Source organism: Cololabis saira, chromosome 4, assembly GCF_033807715.1.
Source record: "Cololabis saira isolate AMF1-May2022 chromosome 4, fColSai1.1, whole genome shotgun sequence".
In the NCBI taxonomy this organism is placed as follows: domain Eukaryota; kingdom Metazoa; phylum Chordata; class Actinopteri; order Beloniformes; family Belonidae; genus Cololabis; species Cololabis saira.
The window spans coordinates 48050192-48068901 of NC_084590.1; the positions used below are offsets into that span (position 1 = coordinate 48050192).

The following is an 18710-nucleotide window of genomic DNA, read 5'->3' on the forward strand; positions in this document are numbered from 1 at the left end:
TCAATCTGGGAACTTTATATTGATGATGATGATGATGATGATGATGATGATGATGATGATGATGACTCATAAAACAAATGTATATTTGTCAATATTTCAATTTTGAGTTGTCTTAGACTTAGGGGAAGAGGTTGTAACTTTAAACCAGTTTCTTCTATTTCACATCTGGATAACTCTCCGTGGGTAAAACTGGTAAAACAATGTTTAAATCATCTCTGGAAACCATGATTGTCATGTAAAATTTCATTGATAACTTTGTGAGGTGTTATATTTGTAGTCAGAATGGCCGAGGGGTTTAAGGCGCCAGACTTAAGTGTACAGAGTATTCTGGTCTCCCAAGGGCGGCGTGGGTTCAAATCCCACTTCTGACAGTTTCATGCTGCTTTGACCAACAAAGCTCTCTTTCTGTTTACCAATAACGCCACCGTCGGTTAGGGCCCAATAAATCAAAATGTGTACCCAAATCTACTCAAAGGGAATTTTAGTACATCCTGACATGAGTGGAACATGGTGTACAACACTTTTTTTATGTAGTATTTATTTATTATTAACGTTAGTATGTGAGGCACCGGTTGTTTTTAGAGAAATCCCCATGAAGACAAGGTAAGTGAGGGGTGACGGAGGCCCTGTGGCTTAGTTGGTCAAAGCACCTGTCTAGTAAACAGGAGATCCTGGGTTCAAATCCCAGCAGAGCCTCTAAACCCAACTGTCTTTGGAAGAGAGAAAGATTAGAGATGTCTCATTCATCATGTCTGTTGCCAACAACCATGCCATGTTCAAAGTCACTTGACCGTACTTCGCCATTCTGATGCTGGTTTGAACCACAGCCGATTCTCTTGACCATGTCTACGTGCCTAAATACATTGAGTTGCTGCCATGTGATTGGCTGGTTAATGCAAGCCATTAAATATCACATTTTTCGCCAGGCCTGGCTTGCGTACAAAATTTGGGGCACGTTTATGGGGCAAAAAGGCCCTCATTTTGTCGGAAGAAGGAAAACAAAAAAACAAGGAAAATTCCTACAGATACAATAGGCCTTCGCACTATCAGTGCTCGGGCCCTAATAAAGAGGAGGTTTTGTATAGAAATGTATATAGTTTTTTTATAATTTGTATACAGTTACTTTGTATATAAATGTATATATTTGTTTATTATGTGTGTATTGTTTTTCTTTTTGTATTAATAAATGTGGCTTGTTTCTCTTTCAACTTTGAAGCTTTGTCTCGTTCCTTGTTAAATTATACATATATAGTTTTATTATCCACTTGAAGTGATTGTTAATTACATTACTGGAACAGATAAGATCACATTGAAAAAAACCTCCGGGAATACCTTTAATTATAAATAAATGCCATCAATAACTGGAGTAAGTAGCCAAAACACAAAGGTTAGGAAGGCGACAAAACCAAATGACCAGAATGATTCAGTGGAAGGTGGAGCTGGTTTATTTTTGGGGCTTTAAGTTTCCAGAAAGGACAGACTCTTGGCAGGTACGTTGTCTAGTTGTTCTCCAGGTCCACGTATCTGAAAGAGAAAGACATTTAATATAAACCATATTATGGTATAAACCACATTATGGTTTTATAAAGAATTCTAGAATGAGTTTTCCTCCAACAGAGGTCCAACCTTCCTCCTCCGTTTGTTGTTGCAGTTCATGTATTCGTCCAGCAGATGGCGACATTTCCCCGAATCACCGCCCGCCACATGAAGACGCTCTGGGTTCTTTAGTTCTGCTTAGAGTCTCTGTATTTAAATTAAGTGCATGTGAGTGATAGCGTTGCTGAAGAAATGTTTTTTCTGATTTTATTATCTTTTGTCTTAAACTGAAATAAAAAGGAAGAGTTTTTTGTTGTTGATGTAATGTCACTTTCCTGCCACTTGATGTCGCTGTGACGGCTCTCCTGCAGCTGCCGGCGGAGCCCAGCGCCTGAAAGGGAGAGGAATCCACTTAATCCACCTTTTTTTTTTTTTTTTTTTTTTTTTTTTACAAACTTTATTCAACATTTTCAAAAATACAAAATTCCTTTGAGGAAACATTAGTTTGCAATTGAAACATAAATTCACAACACACAAGCGAAATGTAATTTTAAATTTTTTCCAATATAAACTTCTAAATTTAAATAAAAAGAAAATAAATAAAATAAATTTAAATAATCACAAAATAAAATAATCACAGGGGTTGACATTTCAACAAAAATGTATAAGCGTAGCAAAAATGTAACTTAAAGAACAAGAGACTCTAACAGGGTTTCATATAAATCTTGTATAAACTGATTATCTTTTGAAAGTACCTTAATGGATGTTATATAACTTTTTATTTCGTTTTTAAAACATACTAGGGAGGGTTTGCTGTTTTTCCATTTATTTTTATGAATATGATATTTACCCAAAATTAGAATTATGTTCACCATCTTGGATACCTTCTTTGGTAGACCATCCATATAAATTATGACCTGAAACCTGCTGAACATACAGTCGTTGATCCCAATCTTTAACCACCGATAAACATCTTGCCAAAAAAGCTTTGTGAATGAACAAGAAAAAAATAAGTGTTCAATTGTTTCGTGTTCTGTTTTACAGAATATACAAGGGTCTACGTCAAAATTGAACCTTCTCCTTAGGGTTTCAGCGGCAGGATAAATATTGTTTATTATTTTAAACTGAATTTCTTTTGCTTTGGGTGAAATTGGCCATTTAAGGTAGCTGCTGTATGTCTTTGTTAACATTACTTCATTTTCTGTTATCTTTATTTTTGTTGATTTTTTGATATTATTGAATAGCTTTTCTTTAAATACATTTCCAAGTACTTTGTTATTACATTTTCTTTCACCCAATTTCAATTCACCGACTTTTAAATCAGGCAGTTTGACAATAACACTTGAGTATGTAAGAATATTTTTTATCATGAAATTCAAGGGAAGTGGAATAGCTCTACAGATTTTATTGAATTCTCTATAAGAGCAATTTAAACTAAACTTTTCTATAAATGTATTAAATTCCAATAAATTGCCATTTACATCCAACAAGTCAGTAACATATAGGACTTTCTTATCATACCATTCTTGTTTAAATAAGGTCTTCCTGTTAATAGTGATGGTTCTATTATTCCACAAGGTGGAGCTGTGCGGTGTGAAATTGTGGGTGAACATCATTTTCCAGTAAAGCAGTACTTGTTTGTGGAAATTAGACAATTTGATTGGCAGTTTCGTTATTTCAAAGTCACATCTCAACAGAAATTCTAATCCTCCAACATTTTGGAAAATATATTTTGGTATGTGGAACCATATGGACTCAGGTTGAGCCAAGTAAGCTTTTATCCAATTCACTTTAAATACACCAATCATGGATTCAAAATCAGCAGCTTTCAATCCACCATTTTTATAGTCTTTAACCATCACAGATTTCTTAAGGTAGTGGGTCTTATTTTTCCAGATGAAATTAAAAATGACAGAATTTACCTTTTTAATCATTTGAGGAGGAACATAAAGAGATTGACAAGGATATACTAGTTTTGATATGCCTTCTGCTTTTGTCAGTAGGATTCTTCCGAGAATAGAGAGATCTCTCATAAGCCAGTGGTTGAGAGATTTTTTCATACCATCTATTTTCTCTTCTATGTTTTGTTTTTCTCTCTTGTTTCTGTCTTTAGACATTGTTAAACCCAAGTATTTTAATTCCGTTTTAACAGGGATGGAGCTTATATTTATCTCAGCACAAGGATGAAGAGGTAGTATTTCACATTTTTTCACGTTTAAGCACAGACCTGAAGCTTTAGAAAAGATTGATATTATATTTAGGGCTTTTTCAATTATAGATTTATCCTTTAGAAAGATTACTGTGTCGTCTGCAAATTGACTTATTCTATATTCATAATCAAAAATGGTAATTCCTTTAATTTGAGGGTGATTTACAATTAGATATTCTAGCATTTGTGTACATAAAATAAATAATTTGGGCGAAATAGGACAGCCTTGTCTAATTCCACGTAAGATATTCATTTTTGGTGTCATTCCAGGGTTGAGGGAGATATAGCTGTAGATATCATTATAAAACATTTTAATAACCTTGCAGAACCCTTCTCCAAATCCGAATTTATTGAGCACTGTAAAAATAAAATCATGTTCCACGGTGTCGAATGCTTTGAAAAAATCTATGAAAAGCACTAAACTATCTGATTGAATAAATGACTGGTAATCAATCATATCCAGAATCAGTCGAATATGGTTGTGAATATATCTTCCCTTTATAAAAGCTGATTGATATTCTTCTACAAGTTTTCCAAGTATTACCTTTAGGCGATTTGCATAAACTAAAGCAAGTAATTTGTAATCGTTGCATATTAAGGTTATTGGTCTCCAGTTGTCTAGCATCAACAGATCTTTTTTGGGTTTTGGTAGCAAAGTTATTAAACCTGTTTTCATAGTTGGGGACAAACATCCTTTCTGAATACATTCCAAAAAAGCTCTAAATATTAACTCTTTAATGTCCGCCCAGAAATGTTTTAAGAATTCAGTTGTTAAACCGTCAATCCCTGGTAATTTACCGTTTTTCATTTGTTTTAATGCAATTTCAACTTCTGTTATATTTAATCCTTCTTCAAGTATATGTTTGTCTTCTATATCCAGCTTTTTGATGTCCTCATCGATGCTGTCAAATAAAATGTTACAATCTGAATTATTAAATCTTGATTTATATAGGTTACAATAAAAGAGACAAATTTCATCCTGGATTAATTTCTGATCTTCTGATATAATGTCATTTGTCATAAGCTTACTTATTTTTCTCTTAGTCTGTCTTTGTTTTTCCAGTCCAAAAAAATATGCTGAACTCTTTTCCCCCTTTTCGATCCATCTAGCTCTTGATCTAATATAAGCTCCATTTGCCTTTGCTGTATACATGTCGTCTAACTGGGTCTGTAGTGACTTTAATTCAGTAATGTTGTCTAAGGATAATTGTGTATTATTTGTTAATGAATTAATTTTGTTGAATAGAATCTTCTGCTTTTGTTTCCTTAAATGTGACAGTTTTTTACCAGTATCAATTGCAATTTGTTTGACCTTAAACTTGAACCATTCCCATTTACTAACATCGCACATGTCTAAATTTTCAACCTCCATGATAAGAGACTTCACTTGATCACAAAATCCAACATTCTGTAGTAAATCATTGTTAAACTTCCAAATATTTGGAGAATTCTGATGTTGCTTAGATGTTAATAAAGTTAGACTAATCATGCAATGGTCTGTGAGCGGAGCGGCTGAAATTTCACAATTTGAGATATCATTGCATAGCTCACCTGAAATCAACCAGTAATCTAGTCTTGAACATTGACCGTTTCCTGCAGAGTTATACCATGTATATTTAACAGATGTTGGATTTGATGTCCTCCAATAATCAATTACCCGTGTTGTTGTACATAAAGTCAATATAGTGTCACTATATACAGGTTGAGAGTTTCTGTGAGGTATTCTGTCTAGCCATGAATCTTATGGTCTCCACCCAATATCACTCTATCTGAAGTATATGTTGTTTTCCATTCATTTATACGTTGACTTAATTCTGCATAGAAATTCACATTCATTGCTTTGTTGTTATAGCCGTAAACACATATTAAGATATAGCGTTTGTCATTTATCTCCACTACCACCATTACCCAGTGACCTTCAGAATCCTCTTTATGATCAATTATACTGCCTGGAAATCTATTGAATAATACCATGACTCCTGCTGAGTGTGATGTTCCATGTGCAAAAAAAACAGAATCCCCCCACTGAATTTTCCAAAATTTTTCATCAGTCGTAGCAGAATGGGTCTCCTGTAGGAAAACACATTGTGATTTTTGATCCTTACAATACAAAAAAACGGCTTTACGCTTTGTGCTATTTTTCAACCCCCTAACATTCAATGACATAAAAGAAATTATGATTGTTTCAAAATGCGCTTAACTTCGTTTTTCCCATGCAGGAATGAACATGTTGTCCTTAATAACATTATATAAAAAAAAACAACTTTAGAATTTAAATCTTTAAACCACTTTGAACAGTTAGATCAGTTAAACTTTCACCTGGTAAGATTCCTACTTACAGTATATGATTAACAAGTACCTGAGAGTTGCTTCTGTAAACATAAATATATCTTACCAAGTTTCTAAGTTCCTGTTGGTAGAAGCATTTGTAAACTTAACTAAAGTATTTGCTTACTAAGCAGCTGTTAGGGGTAAACTCTGCGTCCGTCAATGAGAGCAAAACCTTCTCTTAACGAAGCCTTCTTCCCATTTCGTCTGGCTTCTTGCACCTTGGGCCACAGCTTTACACGAGCCTCACGATCTTCTTTTGAGAAATCCTCCTTGAACTGAATGTTCATCTCTTTACAGACTCTTGCCTCTCTTGATCTCCTCCATATTTCATCACGAACAGTTCGCAGGGCAAATTGGATGATTACAGGTCTGGGCATCTTGTTGGTAGCTGCATCATCCCTCCTCCCCAGGCGGTGCACTGTGTCTACTGACTCTCGAAGTTTCTCCACTGATACTGGGATTACTCGTGTAAGGATGCCGATCACAGTCTCTCTTGTGTCCTCTTTGTCTTTTTCGGGAAGTCCCATCAGTCTGAGATCCCACCTTCTCTTATATCTGGCTTGCTCCAAACACATCTCCTTCAGTGAAACATTTTCTTTTCTCAGCAGCATCATTTCTTCTTTCATTTTGCCAATTTCTTCCTTATTTTCTCTCACTGCTTGTGAGTTTGCTTCCATTCGACTTTCAAAGGTTTTCAGCCTGTCGTCTTGTTCATCAAATCGTTTTATCACAGCTTGAATTGCATTAAAGATGGTTTCGTTTGTAATCTCACCCGGCTGGTTTCCCTTGTCTTGAGACTTTGGTTTCAGCTTTTTGGGATTTGGGCTGGGCAGTGGTGTGTGGTCATGAAGTGTTTTGGGGTTTTCTTCCATCATCACCTCTATTTCTGCCCGTTCCTCTTCCTCACATGCCTCCCGCATGGCCGGCAGATTGTAGTCGTGGTCTGTTAGCATTTGAGCTTTAGCCGCGCTGCTGTCCTTATCCATCTCGTTCACGTTGAAAAAACAGGGAAAAAAGTGGTCTGCCTCAAGGAAGCCAAAACTCCGTGGGGCTCAGGGGTTATTTATGAAAGTTCCTGTGCAGTTGGATGTTTTTTTGTCAAAGTAAAGTTTGTTTAGGACGGTTTTAAAATTTTAATAACAGAGCCTGCAGAAAACGCGACCGTTCACTCCGCCATCTTGACTCCTCCCCGGAAGTCAGAGATTTTTTCGGTTTATGCGCTGGCTGAGCAGAATGCATTGAAATGAATGGGCGGCCATGGAGGGGCTTCCAAGATGGCGGCGTGAGCACTACCGCGTTCGGGAGCTGCACACCAACAATTGGAGAAAATAGTGAAACATATCTCATTATCTGAAAGCCACTCGTGGTAACTTTAGAGCAGTGGTGAGTACACCGTGGTGAACTGGTAGCGACCTTAATTAACGAAAAACTGCTACGGTACAAAGACTTACGTCGATAATTGGAAGTTGCTAAGCTAAGTGCTTCAGTTAATTGACGCACTACAACGACACCACATGGAGGCGCCGTCGACTAAAGTGAACCCTCTCATGCACAACCTGCATGACTACTCCATGACCGACAAACCTGTGATTTCCCTTGTGGATTCTGAGGTTGCTCCTCTTCCCGCGACACCAGTTTGTACTCCATCCAAACCCCCTGCATCAAAGAAACAGAAGACACAACGTTCCCTGGACATGGATGAAGGGGGGTTAGTGCAAAAAATATCCGACGTCCTAAACACCAGGCTGGATAGTCTGGAAAAAAACATGGAGAAACTGATTTCTGACAACACACTGAAGATTGAGGGGTTGAAAAAAACTGTTGATTTTGCCTGCGCTGAGATTCGGGAGGTAAAAGGAAAGGTGATACAAGTTGATGCTCAAGCCAGGGAGACGGAGAAAAAAGTGTCTCTGATGGACCAACGAGTCACTGATCTGGAGAACTACTCACGACACTGGAACCTGCGCCTGTATGGAGTACCCGAAGATTAGGAGCAAGACGTCCGCACCGAGGTGATCCACATCTGCCAAGCAATCCTTCCGGAGTTCAGAGATAAACTCCCAGACGTAATTGACACCGTGCATCGCCTCGGGCATCCAAGGAAAGATGTCACCAGACCTCGAGGGATAATCATGCAGTTTGCCACTCGCTTCCACCGCGACAAGATCTGGAAAGCTGCAAAAAAATCTACACTTTTGCAGAACAAGAACCTGCGCTTTGCTGAGGATTTGTCACCTGCCACCAGAGAGAGACGGAGGCAGCTGTGGCCTCTGGTGGCCAAAGCCCGTGAACAAGGAAAAACGGCATACTACATCGGAGGGAGAGCTTTTGCTGAAGGAACTGAACTGTTTCCCAGTACCTGAGGTGATAAGCACATCATATGTTCTGACTAAGAATTATACTGATAACTGTGATAGTATGAAACATGGTGTTCTCAATTTATTTTTATGCATCCTAAGTGTTCTAAAATGTCTCCTGTTATGCTGAAGGTTTGATAAGCAAAGACAATCTTACTCAGGACTCTTTTTTACCTCGTTTTTTTGTCTTACTCAGGACTTTTTTTACCTCGTTTTTTTGTCTTACTCAGGACTTTTTTTACCTCGTTTTTTTATCTTACTCAGGACTCTTTTTTACCTCGTTTTTTTTATCTTACTCAGGACTTTTTTTACCTCGTTTTTTTTAATCTTATTTTTATAACACCAAGCCACACTTTACATATTGTCCTGCGGGATTACACCTTATATGGCTTGTTGAGTTCAATCGACATCAAAAGTAGGCTATAGGTGCCACTATGTTTACATTTGATATGTTTCACTGTATATAGAACCTAAGATGGGTCAGCTCCTGTTAGGGAGGATTTTATTCTTTAAGGTTATTCCTTTTTTTCTCATTCATTGTTAGTTTTATGTCTTTATCCATTGTTACTTTTAATGCCAGGGGGTTAAGAAATAATATTAAGCGAAAGGCACTTTTTTTATTTGCTAAGAAGCACAAAACTGATTTCTGTTTTATCCAAGAGTCACATTCAGTCCCTGATGACGGAAAGTTTTGGAGATCCCAATGGGGTAATGAGTTGTGGCATGCTCATGGTTCTGAACATTCGGCCGGTGTCACCAACTTAAAGCACAACTTTTCAGGATCCGTGTTATTAACAACTTGTGATCCCTCAGGACATTTTATTCTCCAAGTGGTAGACATTGAAAAATTCATATTGTTAACTGTTAATATTTATGGCTATAATTCACATAATGATAATGACATACTGCTGGATACATTAGAAAACCATATTTTAACTGCTTCTAATAAATTTCCTATCTCAGGTATTGTTGTAGGGGGAGACTTTAACATGATTCTTGATCACAACCTGGACTGCTGGCCTCAACGTAACTCTACTGCAGTTAATGAAAACCTGAAAGTCTTCATGCAAAAATTTAATTTAATTGATGTGTGGAGACTTCATCATCACAACGCCAGTACCTTTACATGGAGTAACAGGAGTGCCACCAGGAAATCTCGTCTTGATTTTTGGTTAGTTTCTAATAATCTGAACATTGACAAGATATCAGTTAACATTTTCACAACACCACTAACTGATCATAATGCAGTCTCCATTTTTATACCATTGCACTCTGCCTCTACAAAGATATATAGAAATGCTTACTGGAAGCTAAACAGTTCTCTTTTAAAACACGAGACTGTTAAATTAGGCATAAAGAGGATAATAGCAGAATTTTGGAATAAGGCAAGTGCTGAAGGTGTTTATGGTAGCAACTGGGAACTTTTGAAATTTAAAGCTGCTCAATATTTAAGGAACTATGGTAGTACTCACACCAAAAATCAAAGATTAGAGGAAGAGAGAGTAATGTTATTATCACAGAAGAGCCCTGCTGATATGTCAGATAGGGATCGATCTGACTTGATCTCAGAACAAACCAAACTAAATGATATCTATTTACTTAAGGCTAAAGGTGCCTTTGTAAGATCAAGAAAGAGATGGATCGAAGAAGGAGAACAGAATTCATCTTATTTCTTTAACCTAGAAAGAAATCACGGAAAGCTCAATTTAATCCAACAACTCAATATTAATGGTGATATAACTGATGACTCTAATAGAATAGCAAACTTTTGTTCCAGCTTTTACAGTGAGCTGTATAAAACAAAATACTCTCATCAGTCAGCTTCTTTTTTCAATTCTCTGAATAACATCACTAAAATTTCTAAAGATGACAAAGAGTTCTGTGACGGAATTTTTACTTTACAGGAAATCACTTATGTCATCGAACGCCTCAAAACTAACAAATCTCCTGGAGTTGATGGTCTGTCCGCGGAATTTTATCAAACATTTATTGAAGACTTAGCACCCTTTCTACTTAAGGTATTTATAGAAAGTGTGGAACAAGAAGCCTTACCTCCCACACTTACACAAGGTCTGATTACATTGATTCCAAAACCTAAAAAAGACCATCTTCTTATTGATAATTGGCGACCCATTTCGTTACTTAACACTGATTACAAGGTATTTGCTTCAGTACTTGCCAAACGACTTAAAAATGTTTTAGACCCAATTATTGATGAGACCCAATCAGGATTTATGAGAAAAAGACATATTTCTAATAATATTAGACTTGTTTTAGATTTAATTGATTACTCTTCTCTGTGTGCTGATGACAGCTTTATCTTATTCCTTGATTTCTACAAGGCATTTGACACCATTGAACATAAGTTTTTATTTCAGACAATTGAACCTTTTGGATTTGGTTATTTTTTTTATAAAGCTGTTAAAACTTTGTACTTCAAAGGTAACAGCTCCATCAGACTAAAAAACGGGACCTCCCCGAGATTTGATTTACAGCGGGGAATTGGACAGGGCTGTCCCGCCTCCCCTTATCTATTTATCCTTTGCACTCAACTACTCTCTATTCACATTAAAAATAGCTTATTAAAAGGTATCTCTATTGCAGGCAGAGAAATTATAATCAGTCAGTTGGCAGACGATACCACATTATTCTTAAAAAATGCTTCACAGGTTCCCATTGCTATCCACACAATAGATGCATTTTCTGCAGCTTCTGGTCTTGCCTTAAACCTGAAGAAATGTGAGTTATTCCCTCTTAAAAACTGCGATGTTTCAGTGATTTACAATATACCTGTTAAAAACAATATCACCTACCTAGGGATTACCATTGTAAAAAATCAGACAGATAGATGCTCTGAGAACTTTAATGTGATTATTGATAAGACAAGGAAAAAGCTAAACCAATGGCTTCAAAGAGATTTATCTGTAAAAGGTCGAATACTACTAACAAAGGCAGAAGGATTATCTCGTCTTACTTATGCAGCTATTCCCTTGTCTGTCGACAAAAAAATCTGTGATGCCATTGACAAGTTATTATTTAATTTTATTTGGAAAAACAAGACGCATTATGTAAAAAAGTCTGTTATTATGAACACTTATGATTCTGGTGGTCTAAATTTTCTTGACTTTACCACCCTCAACAACACCTTTAAAGTTAACTGGATAAAGCAGTTCCTAAATTGTCCTACGTCCACTTGGAATTTTATACCCAAATTTATTTTTTCTACCATTGGAGGTCTTGAATATGTGTTATTATGTGACTATAAAATAGAAAAACTTCCCTTAGCTTTGTCAAACTTTCATAAACAAATGTTGTTAGCATGGTCCTTAATCTATAAGCACAATTTCTCTCCACATAGATGCTTTATTTGGAACAATCAACACATCAAATATAAAAATAAATCTCTATTTCTTAACTCATGGTTCAACAACAACATTATTTTAGTTACCCAACTGCTCAATGAAAATGGTAATCTGCTAAATTACACTGAATTCCTTACAGTTTATGGTGTTCCTGTGACCCCAAAAGACTTTGCAGTTGTTATGGATGCTGTTCCGTCTGGTATTCTAAATCCATTAAGAGGCGCTGGTAAACCAGTCTGTCCTCCCTTAGATCCTATATTAACACCAGTGGGGCGAGTGTGTTTTTCTGTTAAAACTAAAAAAAGGAATGATTTAATAAGATCTCTTTTTCAGACTGACATCACCTCTACTCCATATGTTGTTCCGTACTGGTCTAATATTGTTCCTGGACTGAACTGGATCCATATATGGAACCTTCCATACAAATATTTAATTACGAATAAAGTTAGAGAAGTGTCTTACAAACTAATTCATAGATATTACCCTGCCAAACATTATTTGTTAAAATTTAAGAAAGATTTGTGTGTTGATTGTTCCCTGTGTGAATCTGAACCTGAAACTGTAATACACTTATTTTGGCTCTGTAACTCTACTGCCATCTTCTGGAGAGAAGTAACCCGTTACATCACCTTGAAGATTGACTCGGATTTTTCTTTAGATTGGAACAATGTACTTTTTGGTGTCCACGATGTCAAAAGTAAGAAACAGAAAGAACTGTATGTCATAAACTTGATAATAATATTAGAGAAGTATCACATACACAAAGGTAAATTTACTCACTCAAAACCATCCTTTATTGCATTCCAAAAGGAAACTGAACAGTACATGCAAAGTATTTGTGACTCGAATAACAAGAAAGCTATGAAAACTTGTGATTTGTGCACCTTATTTTCTGTATTTATTTAGCAGCCTACCCCCTGGCTGATGTTCTGTTTGATATTTCATTGATAAGACTTGCTTTTGTATTGTTTGATTGTTTGTTCTGTTAATAAAAAAAAAATGAATGGGCGGCCATTTTCAAAGTCCCATCCAGTTCTATAATACATCCATGCCACACTATTGTAAACCTTGTTGGTGTTTGTTTAGCAACATTTGCTAATAAAGTTTTTTTTTTAAGAGGTCACGTGGTTCCGGGTTGCGTCATCACAGTTTTTGCAGACGAACTTTTAGATTGAAGATCTGCAGGATCAGAACTAAACGAGAACGAAGCAGAACCAGGACTCGGAGATGGACCGGGATCAGAACCAGGACTCGGAGATGGACCGGGATCAGAACCAGGACTCGGAGATGGACCGGGATCAGAACCAGGACTCGGAGATGGACCGGGATCAGAACCAGGACTCGGAGATGGACCGGGATCAGAACCAGGACTCGGAGATGGACCGGGATCAGAACCAGGACTCGGAGATGGACCGGGATCAGAACCAGGACCAGGAGTCCAGCATCAGGACCAAAGCGGGATCTTCCTCTGCTGGTCTGCAGGTCAGTGTTCAGGTCCAGGTTCTGCTGATTCTGATCCAAACACTTTATTTGATTCCGTGTCCGTAACTTTGAACGGAACCGCAGAAAACACAAACACGTGATCGTCTGAATATGTGAATGTGGCGGCGACACGGACGCAGCAGTTGGAGATGCTGCTGGTTCTGGTGGAGTTTTATTGTGGTGTTGGAACACACAATCTAAAGTTAAAACACACAATCTAAAGTTAAAACACATGATCTAAAGTTAAAACACATGATCTAAAGTTAAAACACACAATCTAAAGTTAAAACATACAATCTAAAGTTAAAACACACAATCTAAAGTTAAAACACACAATCTAAAGTTAAAACACACAATCTAAAGTTAAAACACACAATCTAAAGCTAAAACACACAATCTAAAGTTAAAACACAATCTAAAGTTAAAACACACAATCTAAAAGTTAAAACACATAATATAAAGTTAAAACACATAATCTAAAGTTAAAACACACAATCTAAAGTTAAAACAAAATCTAAAGTTAAAACACACAATCTAAAGTTAAAACACACAATCTAAAGTTAAAACACACAATCTAAAGTTAAAACACACAATCTAAAGTTAAAAACACACAATCTAAAGTTAAAACAAATAATCTAAAGTTAAAACACACAATCTAAAGTTAAAACACAATCTAAAGTTAAAAACACACAATCTAAAGTTAAAACACACAATCTAAAGTTAAAACACACAATCTAAAGTTAAAAACACACAATTTTGTGCCGTAAAAACCGGCGTGTTCTGCTGTCCATGAACGCCACTTAAAGGTATGGCAAGCCACAAGGGCCAAAAACCGGGCTTGAATGAATGCGCTGCCGAACAAAAGCATAGACATATAAACGTAGACGCCCCATGGAGCTGCTGCGATACGTCAACGTCGCTGCGATACGTCAACGACGTCGCCATATTGGATGTGGCAAGACTGCGCTGTAAACTAATACAAGTAAATGGACTTATTTTCATAAAGTTCCTTTCTACAAAGAAATGTACGTTTTACGTCTCACTTATTCATTCACAGACGCACTAATATACTTGGGAAACATTTAGACACCAAATATAATATATTTCATTTTCTCAGACGGCAAAAATAAGAACTTTATTGATCCCACATAGGAGTAATTCATGTTATATCAGCTATAGAGAACAAGGTAGTGCCGAAAAACAATATATATCCCCCCTCATAAAAATAATAAAAATAGAGAAACATATTTTCTCATCAACAAAACAAATTTAACATTTTTCAAATAACAAAATAACATATTTGAACCAGTTTTCAGACAATAAAATAACATTTGAATCATTTTCAGACAATAAAATAACTGAAAAAATCTTAAAAATGGTTCAAATATGTTATTTTGTTGCTTGAAAATTTTAAAATGTGTTTATGTAATAAAAGGCTTTGTTGATGAGAAAATATGTTTCTCTATTTTTATTATTTTTATAAGGGGATATATATATATATATATATATATATATATATATATATATATATATATATATATATATATATTATAGTTTTTCGGCACTACCTTGTTCTCTATAGCTGATATAACATGAATTACTCCTATGTGGGATCAATAAAGTTCTTAGTTTTTGCCATTGAGTAGATTAAATATATTATATTTGGTACCTAACTGTTTCCCAATTATATTAGTGCATGTGTGAATGAATAAATGAGACGTAAAACATAAATTTCTTTGTAGAAAGGCGCTTTATGAAGATAAGTCCATTTACTTGTATTAGTTTACAGCGCAGTCTTGCCACATCCAATAAGGCGACGTCGTTGGCGTACGGCTCAGCGCTCAATTGGGCGTCTACGTATATGTTTATGAACAAAAGGGTGTAAAAAGCGGCGTTTTGAGAAAAAAAAACGCTGTAAAAAGCGCTGTTTTCCACGAGTGGCTTAAAAAGCAGCGTTCATGAACGCGCGTAAAGAAAAGCGTTTTATAAAACTATGACGTGCGTAAAATACGCTGTTTTCGTTCAAACTTAAGATCACACCTGGCAACCAGGTATCTGTGTGTCCAAGCTTCACTTATCACACCTGGCAACCAGGTATCTGTGTGTCCAAGCTTCACTTATCACACCTGGCAACCAGGTATCTGTAGCCCCTTTCACACAGAGATTCCGCAATATTGGTGTAAAGAAGTCCTGCCAATACGCCGCCTTTGTTGATTCACACAGAACCATACAACGCCGGCATAACGCCGCTCCCGTCTGTAAATTCACACAGCATGCCGGCGTTCCGCAATCAGAGGCGTGACGACAGCGTCAGCGTCTAGTGGCATGCCGGCATGCCGGCTGTGTCATTCACACAGACCCCGTTTCGGCTCTGTGACTACCTCCGCTGCCGGCTTATTGGTGGGGCCACTTGGCCCCCCCATTCCGCCTCCGTGACTTTCACACAGAACAGCGAGGCGGCTTAAAGGCGCAACGTTCCCGCCTCGAACTGGCTGTGTGAAAGGGGCTTGTGTGTCCAAGCTTCACTTATCACACCTGGCAACCAGGTATCTGTGTGTCCAAGCGTCATCCACATCGTCAGAGCGTAGGTTTTCTATGTAGGTAAGGTCTGTCTAGGTAATGTGTTATGACATTTTTTACTCTTTACAATTCATTTCATAAAATTGGTATTAAAAAAAGTATAGTTCAGTAACCGGTCTCAAAGTGAAAGTATCAGTACCAGTACTGATATTTATTGAAAGGTACCAGCCCTACATATGACCTGTACACGGTTAGTTGGTGAACTACAGAGAGGATTTGAACAGGTATCAGACACCGAGGTGTCAGAGGGCGGGACTGCATGTCAGTATGTAGCTCTGGAAGATCTGGCCTACCAACATGAAAAGAAGAGAAAAAGAGGGCGCAGACGAGCACAAAAAATACAAGAACAATGGTGCACAATGATTCCAGTGAGATACTTCAAATTAATAACTAGATTAAGCTGAAGATGAGAAATGATCAGCTCTTGCAAATATCTCGGAGCTAGTTTATTTAGAATATTTATACACAAGTAATAACATTTTGAATTGGATTCAAAATGGGGTTTTACGGGGAGACTATGGAGGGATGCTAACTCAGGAAAGATGTGTCTCTTGCTGATTCCTGTCAGCATTCGTGCTGCTGCATTTTGGATCAACTGGAGGATATTCAGAAAATTACTGACATCCTGCTAATGGGTTGGTTGGTGATGGGAAGGTTTATTTATTGTGTTTATTTGTAAATATATGGTGAAAATAGATATTGGGTGACAAACTTTAAGTCCTTGTTCTGTGATAATTGTTCTGTTTGTTCATAATAGCTACACGTATCACATACAATAACTTTCTCAGAATGAAGGAAGAAGCCTTATTTGTTTGAAATATTTCCTCTATGAGGTAGAGTGTTACACAAGGTACTCCGGACATCAGATGTGGAGCTTCCTCGACGTCTCCTTGGTGAGGTTTTCTAAGCTCGTCCCACTGGGAGGAGACCCAGGACCAATGGAGGGAATCTGTCTCTCAAATGTCCTGGAATGTCTCGGCCGCTTGTATCCGCGACCTTTCGGTCACTACCCAAAGTTCATGACCATAGGTGAGGGTAGGTGCGTAGATTGACCGGTAAATAGAGAGATTTGCCTTTCGACTCAGCTCCTTCTTCACCACGACGGTCCGGTACATCAACCGCATGACTGCGGACGCCCCACCGATCCGTCTGTCAATCTCCTGCTCCATCGTTACCTCACTCGTGAACAAGATCCCGAGATACTTGAACTCCTCCACCTGAGGCAGGACCTCTCCACCCACCCGGAGAAGGCACGCTACCCTTTCCCGGTGGAGAACCATGGCCTCGGTTTTGGAGGTGCTGATTCTCATCCCTGCCGCGTCGCACTCGGCCGCAAACCGCCCCAGCACATGCTGAAGGTCGCGGTCTGATGAAGCCAACAGGACAACATCATCTGCAAAAAGCAGAGATGAAATCCTGAGGTTCCCAAACCTGATCCCCTCCGGCCCCTGGCTGCGCCTAGAAATCCTGTCCATAAAAATTATGAACAGGACCGGTGACAAAGGGCAGCCCTACCGGAGTCCAACATGCACCGGGAACAAGTCTGACTTACTGCCGGCAATGCGAACCAGACTCCTGCTCCGCTCATACAGAGACCGGACAGCCCTTAATAGAGGGCCCCGGACTCCATACTCACCGAGCACCCCCCACAGAATGGCACGAGGGACACGGTCAAATGCCTTCTCCAGATCCAAAAAGCACATGTACACTGGTTGGGCAAATTCCCATGAACCCTCGAGCACCCTGCGGAGGGTATAGAGCTGGTCCAGTGTTCCACGACCGGGACGAAAACCGCATTGTTCCTCCTGAATCCGAGGTTCAACTATCGGCCATAATCTCCTCTCCAGTACCCTGGCGTAGACTTTCCCGGGGAGGCTGAGAAGTGTGATCCCCCTATAGTTGGAACACACTCTCCGGTCCCCCTTTTTAAACAGAGGGACCACCACCCCGGTTTGCCACTCCAGCAGCACTGTCCCCTTCCTCCATGCAATGTCGCAGAGGCGTGTCAACCAAGACAGCCCTACGATATCCAGAGACTTGAGGTACTCAGGGCAAATCTCATTCACCCCTGGTGCCTTGCCACTGAGGAGCTTATGAACCACCTCAGTGACCTCGGCTTGGGTGATGGATGAGCACGCCCCAGAGTCCCCACTCTGGTTCCTCAATGGAAGGCATGTCAGTCGGGTTGAAGAGATCCGCGAAGTATTCCTTCCACCGTCCGACAATGTCCCCAGTCGAGATCAACAGCTCCCCACCCACACCATAAACGGTGCTGGCAGAGCACTGCTTCCCCCTTCTGAGGCGCCGAACGGTTCTCCAGAATTTCCTCGAGGCCGACCGAAAGTCTTCCTCCATGGCCTCCCCGAACTCCTCCCAGACCCGGGTTTTTGCCTCCAGGACCGCCCGAGCCACGGCTTGCCGGTACCCATCTACTGCGTCAGGAGTCCCACAGGCCAGCATAGCCCGCTAGGACTCCTTCTTCAGTCTGACGGCATCCTGTACTTCCGGTGTCCACCACCGGGTTCTAGGATTGCCGCCACGACAGGCACCGGAGACCTTGCGACCACAACTTCGAGCCGCCGCGTCGACAATGGAGGCAGAGAACATGATCCACTCGGACTCAATGCCCCCCGCCTCCCCCGGGATCTGAGAGAAGCTCTCCCGGAGGTGGGAGTTGAAGATGTCCCTGACAGAGGGCTCGGCCAGACGTTCCCAACAGATCCTCACAATCCGTTTGGGTCTGCCCGGTCTGTCCAACCTCCTCCTCCGCCAGCGCATCCAACTCACCACCAGGTGGTGATCAGTTGACAGCTCAGCCCCTCTCTTCACCCGAGTGTCCAAGACATGCGGCCG

General features: G+C 39.0%; 1 protein-coding gene and 2 non-coding genes across 3 annotated transcripts in view; all 3 read left to right on the plus strand.

Annotated features, from left to right (window-relative positions):
- The first annotated feature begins 276 nt into the window (after window positions 1–276).
- trnal-uaa (transfer RNA leucine (anticodon UAA)) lies at window positions 277–371 on the plus strand. Its single transcript is given in 2 exon segments — window positions 277–314; window positions 326–371. It is a non-coding gene; the product is annotated as a tRNA-Leu (tRNA).
- A 251-nt stretch (window positions 372–622) lies between these two features.
- On the plus strand, window positions 623–696 carry trnat-agu (transfer RNA threonine (anticodon AGU)). Its single transcript has one exon. It is a non-coding gene; the product is annotated as a tRNA-Thr (tRNA).
- A 12238-nt stretch (window positions 697–12934) lies between these two features.
- The window catches only part of LOC133442589 (zinc finger protein 665-like), a 40578-nt gene continuing 34802 nt past the window's right edge, over window positions 12935–18710 (plus strand). Inside the window, exon 1 of the mRNA XM_061720597.1 lies at window positions 12935–13277. Coding sequence (XP_061576581.1) covers window positions 13023–13277 — 255 coding nt within the window. The 5' untranslated portion in view covers window positions 12935–13022. The remainder of the gene's footprint in view (window positions 13278–18710) is intronic.